General features: G+C 34.4%; 1 protein-coding gene across 1 annotated transcript; it reads right to left on the bottom strand.

Annotated features, from left to right (window-relative positions):
• Window positions 1-3502: 3502 nt before the first annotated feature.
• LOC132183068 (F-box protein SNE-like) lies at window positions 3503-4241 on the bottom strand. The gene has a single exon (XM_059596463.1). It carries the CDS (start codon window positions 4032-4034, stop codon window positions 3594-3596), a length of 441 nt encoding a protein of 146 aa, XP_059452446.1. The 5' UTR covers window positions 4035-4241; the 3' UTR covers window positions 3503-3593.
• Window positions 4242-6850: the final 2609 nt, after the last annotated feature.

The raw sequence follows: 6850 nt of genomic DNA on the forward strand, positions 1-6850 counted from the left end.
TATAGATGAGTGAAGGTAAAAGTGATGAGTTTTTTTTTTTTTTTTTTTCTTTTTTTTTTTGGTCGATGTGGGACAAAGAAGAGGTAATTGAAAACACTTGTAGTTGTCCATTTGGGAGTCTGGACAAGGCCAAGAGGCAAATTGAAAACCTCACTCCCCATGTGTCAGTGTTCTTGGCTTCATGCCCAACTCATCTTTTTAAAAACTTAATATTTTATTACTTATTAAGTAACATTAGTGAATATACATTAATTGTATATATATATATATATAAAAGTGGTTAGCGATTTTAAAGATACCACTAACCGCTTCCAAAAGGGGTTAGAGGTGGTTAGCCGGTTATGTTGGTTAGCGGAAAGTTATTAACCGCCCGCTTTTTCACCCCTGTATATTTGAATTTGCACCTTCTTATTTTATTTTTTCAAATTAAGGGTGTCACATAGATTGTATGCTAAAATTAGGTTCAGAAAATGTGTAGACATGATTTAAAGTGGACGTGCTTCCCGTTTCAAGCAACAAAAAAGAGTTGTTATTCTTTTTTATTTTTATTTTAAGGAAAACCTTTTTTTACTTCTTGAAGTATAATATTAAAATCTAAAAATTTGCAATGTCGGTATCCTATGTTTGGATCCTTGTTAATTTCACCCTTTAAAAAAATAAAAAATAAAAAAAAGGTGAAATTTCAAAAAAAGCCTTGAACTCGCTCACCGCTTGGCCCTAGGTTTAGAGAATTTTGATCTTTAAAAAAAAAAAAAAAAAAAAAAAAAAAGAGCATTTTAGGCATTTAACAAAAAAATAAAATAAAATAATGAAATTAAAACATGAAATACCAACAAAATTGCAAACAAAACCGTTTATACTTAAAAGTTTCCCTTATTATAATTAAAGATCTACATAGGATTCTACTACACATCTTTTATATCCTTTGTGTAATTTTGTATCTTTTGTCTCGAGGTATCCTGTGGATGAAGCAAAGAATAGAGTCCGGGCTCTGCTAAAGTACGTCGTTCTCCTCTCTAAGTCACGTCATGTGCAGAAAACAAATGGTCCCTCCATTTTCCTTCAAAAAAACAATATTTCACATCTTTATCAAGAACTCCTATGAAAATGTATAATGGTATTTAATTAGTTGATTACTATATGACTTTTGTATTAATAAATTGTGGCTGAAAAGTGTCACACGATAAGATGGGAATCCTGAGCAATGAGAGCTATTTATTGCTTGAGAAGGAATCTGAATTCTAACTCGTTCGGGCAAATATCCGAGCGGGTTTTACAGATCTTCAAATTGTTGTCCAAACAAAATAGAGCCCGAATGTTGTCTCATTATAAACTATCAATTACATATGCAATAGACAGCTCTCATTACGCCCGATCCAAATCTTTTTGATTGGTGCTTTGCAATATGGGTACAGAACCCTCAATGCCCCCTATCCAAATCTCTTTCCAGGTGCTGATTTGGGATCATTACATGAGGCTAGTGCGCATTGAGTCACATTGTATATGGATGAAAAGAGGAATTTTCTTCGCTCCATTATCTCATCGTACAATATTTCATCGAATCATTATCAAGTGAAGAGAAAGCTTAATAGATAACATGACTCCTAATGCATAGGCAAGAAGTTGCGTGCAAAAATTCTGCCTCCTAAAAGTAATCAAACAACATCAAGCTGGAAAATGTGTTACAACCAAAAAGCACAACCTGTGACTGGTTTGAAAGAATGACAAATTAGCAATTCGAGCAGTAAATGTGAGAAAATTAATATAGTGTTTTTCTACTCAAATAAACTTTGGATTGTCGGCTTACTTGCTTTGTTCGGATTATTAGCAATTCGAGCAATAAATAAGATAAAGTTAATATAGTGTTTGTCTACCCAAACAAAGTAAATTTGAGAAAGTTAATACAGTTTTCCTCTACTCAAACAAATTTTGGATTGTCGGCTAGCTTACTTGTTTTGTTCGGATTATTAGCAATTTGAGCAGTAAATTATTAAATTAATGATTAAGTGATTAAATTTACACATTTCTATCAGCTTAAACTTTTGAGATAACTGCTAATTTAACATGGTACCATAGCTAAAAGTCTTGGAATCGAACCTTGATTCCGTCAATTCACTCTCCCATTTAAATTAAATATTCTACATGTTGGGTCTCACCTATTAAAAGGGAGTTTGAGCTCACACGTGAGGGGGAGTGTTAAACTAATGATTAAGTAATTAAATTTACCTCTTCCTATCAGCTTATTATTTTAGAATAACTAATAATTTAACATAAATAAAATAAAGTTAATATAGTGTTCTTCTACCCAAACAAAAATTTGAACGGTCAATTTACTTGTTTTTGTTCGAATTGCTAACAATTTGAGCTAAATATAATATTCATCTAGCCAAATAAATTTTGAACTGTCAATTTACTTGTTTCGACAGGTCGATTGACCACACAACTGCAAATTGCTGGGAATTCAAATATTAACATTAGGAGTCAATGATAGGATGCATGTTGGACCACTTGCATCTGGCTTGTCCAATCCCAAGCAGCATTTCGAGGCCCATATCTGATTTTACTGCACAAAATCTAACTCACTTTTGACATTGGAGACGAATATATAGCTATAACAATTGCAGAAGAAACAAAAGAGCAGAAGAGAGAGAAGACATTTTAGATATATAAAACTATCTTTTTTTTTAAAATAGTTCTTAATTCTGATTGGTCCTCACTCCTCTGACCCAAGGCAAGTAGCATCCAGAAAGCTTTTCATGTGATTCCTCTATTCTTGGTCGTGAGGTTGAGAATCCATATGCTCTTCCTTCCAAATGGTTAATACTGACTTTATGATAATAATTACTATTATTATATTGATGTTAAATTAACATATCTTGATCAAAGAAAAAACAATTAATATATGGAAAATGACCATCAACCTAAACTCTAACGTACTAAGAAAATGCAAATTCAAACCCAACCTATTAAATTGACATTTGTTTTAGTAAATAGAATAATAAATTGGGTTTATTTGTTAATAGAATAATATTAATAAACAATTCAAAATACAAATATTGACAAATCACTTATTCAAACAATAAAAAACAAAAATACCCATCAAGGAAAAACTTAAAGGAAACTAAATGTGAAAGAGAGAGAGAAAGTAAATGACTTGAATATTCTTGTTGAATATATATGACAAGCAAGAACAACACTTGATCTGCTCAACTGCTATATATAAATCAATTTTGGGGGAAAAGATTAATTATTTAATATTATAACATTTTCCAATTTTGCTTTCATGGGACCAACTAAGAAGCAAAGTTTATACGGCCTTAAAGAGACAAAAGGAAAGACGATTTTACTGAGTATTGGCACAATGAACCTTCACTATCAAAGCCAGCTAAATTTCCAAATGTTCCACAGCACTCGTGTCCATATAAATAAATTATTTTTCACATTCATTAATTCCTGAGGAAAAAATAAATACAAATAGTAAATCTAATGAATAATAATAATGAATAATTAATGCAATAAATAAAATTTCGTTTTCTTGATTTATTGATTCATACTATAGTAATAACTAGTCGAAGTGCTAAAAGGTAAACAAATCAAACGTTGACGGGCTTGCAGAGGAACATGAGGGACGAAGCAGACGCACCACCGAGTCTCCGCTCGTAGTAGTCGACACAGAAGAGAGAGAGAGAGAGTTGCACCTCGTCGCGAGTCCAGACACGGCGTCTGACAAGGTCAGAGTGGCCGAGTCGAGTCAGGACGGGTCGGACGCAGACCATGTAGAGGCGCTTGTAGCCTCCGAGGGCCAGAACGACGGGTCGTACGGAGGAGGGGGGCGGGGAGGCGACGTGGCGGAAGCAGAGGTGCTCCCAGAGGGAGTCGTTGCGAGCAATGGCGCACCAGAGGCGGCAAACGCATGCGGCGACGCCGAGGGAGGGCCCGTCTAGGCGTTTCAGGATCTCTGTGAGGATGTCGGCGTGGTCGTTGATGAAGAACTTGGGTTTTTTCTCTTTTTCCTCTGCTTTCTTTTGCTGCATGGCTTCGGTGTGGCGGTGGTGATGGCCAGGCTAGCTGCAGGGGTCGGTTGCTGTGTTGAACAGAGAGAAAGAGAGAGATCGAGTTTGTGCGTGGGTGACAGAGAGAGACAGAGAGTGAGAGTTGTGAGAGAGTAATGTGTTATATATAGCAGAAAAAGAAATGTGTAGGGTGTTTGTATTTTGCAGGAGTATAGTGGGGTTTAAGGGATTTGACGAGACAGAGAGAGAGTTTTCTAAATATTTTCTTTACACTTTTTCATATATTTCTTTACGCCAAGTGTAAAAAAGTAAGAGAGTATTACTCTTTATTATGTAAGAAAATTAATTAAATTGGGCTTTTAGATAGAATCTAGCTAAAGCACTACAATATCAATTAGCCAAATTGTAGTCAAAGTAAATAAGAAGGTGAAGATGTTTTTATATTTTTTGTTATTTTTTTTTATTATAGTGCTAGTCAAGATAAATGTGCATGCTTTAAAGAGTTTTATTATAAAAAATAAATAAAGGGTGTTTCTGATTGTGTTGTGGGTGAGATCTAGAGTCTAGAGAGAGAGAGAGAGATATGAGACCGTGATGAGGGCAGGGAGGTGTGGGTATCGAGGGGAGATGGAGAAGGGGCCAAAGGAAAGGGGCCAAGGCAAAGAACTGGAACCAATGCAAAGCTTATTTTCTTTTGTTGTTTTTAAACATTGTCTTGGGGCTAAGCAGATTTGTTGTTTGTTGTTTTTGTTTGGTTTGGGTTTTTCCTCTTGTTTGCATCTTTCAACACTTTCGTTTTCGGGCCGTTGTGGAATCACTCTATCTTTTGGGGAGTGCATAGTTTAGCTGTGCATGGATTTCTTGGTCTGAAAGTCTATGTTGTCATCATGTTTACAATAAGGTGCGTGGTGGTGGACCATATCTACTACCTAGCTACCTAGCTACTTGATTCTACAGATGCCTAGCTAGGAGTTGTGAAATCTAAAACACAGTCAAATTTCAGTCTCTCTCCTTGAGTGCTAACTCATATTTCTGTCTCTCTCCTTGGGTATAAAGCACCCATTTAATTGCACACGAATCTGGTAAGATTTTAGTTTTGTGTGCAGACATGGCCCTAAAAAATTGGTTACATTTAAGGAAATTTGAACCTTTGAACCTTAGACTTGATGGAGATGCTACAAAGTAATCTCAGCTCTTGTTACAAAGTAATGCTATGAGAAATGATTATTAGTGTCAATATTTTGTTTTTCATATTTTTTCCTCTGATGTTACAAATTAATTATTAGATTTGTGAATTTATGTAGACCTCACATAAGTTAATGGTAGACCTAACAAATTTAATGATTGATCTATTAAATTTGTAGGAGAATATAAAAAAAATATCAGCAAATTATTGACACCAATCATTTCTCGCTATGCTATATATTTAATAGTCTGCTATACGACTATCATATAACTTGAGTGAGGTGGTAGTAAGAATTAACATTTGAGTTAATAATAAGGGCTAATAAAAAAGAAAAACCAATAATTAATTTTTATTGTCTCATCATCCCAATTATATGAGTCTTTGTTATAATTATCGTTGTTATTACGTCACTAAAATCAATTCTAATTTGCTCGTGGTTCAAACGAAATAAAAAAAAAATAATAATGCATCAGGTTAAGAAAAAGGAAAGAGCATTGGTATCATGGTGAGGCAGAAGCTATTCAGTTGTCTCAAGGAGTTGGAGTTTGGCCAAGAAAGGAAACCCCCAAAGTACATTGAAACAGAAAGCACATAAAAAAATATAATGCATATATATATTTAAGACACAGAGGTTGGAATTGAATTGACATTAGATTTCCAAAAGCTTCTGTAGTTTAGAGTGTGTCACGGTGAGTTGTTTTGTATTGTCTTGGACTTGGTCGGTTGGACTCATCTGAGAGGAAGCACTGTTCCCTATTCTTTTCTTGCTGACCAGAATTCCATTATTGAAAGACTACAAGAAGAAACCCGTAAAGTTTGGCAAACAATTTCACGATTTCACTCACTCCCCCAACGACTTTCATTTCTACCTTTTTGGTGTGAAGTGCTCGTAATTAATTGGTTAACCATTTATTCTCCACTAAAATCCATTGACTATTCATCATTCAATTGCACACCCATTAATTGATTGATTTTAGGCTGTCAAATTGGCATGGGAAAGTTTACTAATTGCTCTCAAACTTTGTAATATCACCACCAAATTATATATATTATAGAACGAACATATACATATATAAAAGAATATCCCTCCAAAGAATTAATTATTTACCTACAACATCTTAATGCCACACTAAACCAAAATACAACAAATTAATAATGAAAAGGGTAGGAACACATTACACCCCCAAAAAAAAAAATATTGAAAGGAGAAAACACAAGTATAATAATTAATACATGCATTTCTTTGGAAGGTATCTTGTCCAAACTAGTTTATTTAATTTCTGTTTCTCCTCCCACTCTGCGGTCTTATTCTGAAGGTTATCATTAACCATTCATGTTTCCTTGTGATGATATTGTTAATTGAATGGTAATTTAAAGAAGATGTGGTATAGGTCCTTTGAGAATATTATGAGAAACATTGATGAATGCTAAGAAAGTAAGTTGTGTTAGCTGCTGTGGAATCTCTCCTAACAACTTGTTTTGTGAAAGGTCCAATGCTTCCAGATCTGTAAGGCTTCCTAGAGATGGTGGGATGTGACCGTGAGATTATTGTTGGAAAGATTGAGCAAAAGACACCCCCTCAAATTTTCAATGGAATTCGGAATTTCTCCGAAAAATTTATTGCTTGACATATCAACAACCGTGAATAGTT

The sequence above is a fragment of the Corylus avellana genome, chromosome ca5, assembly GCF_901000735.1.
Source record: "Corylus avellana chromosome ca5, CavTom2PMs-1.0".
Lineage (NCBI taxonomy): Eukaryota > Viridiplantae > Streptophyta > Magnoliopsida > Fagales > Betulaceae > Corylus > Corylus avellana.

Excerpts from the sequence above, each read along its gene's own strand:
- LOC132183068 (XM_059596463.1), bottom strand. The coding sequence starts at position 4,034 with ATGCAGCAAAAGAAAGCAGAGGAAAAAGAGAAAAAACCCAAGTTCTTC.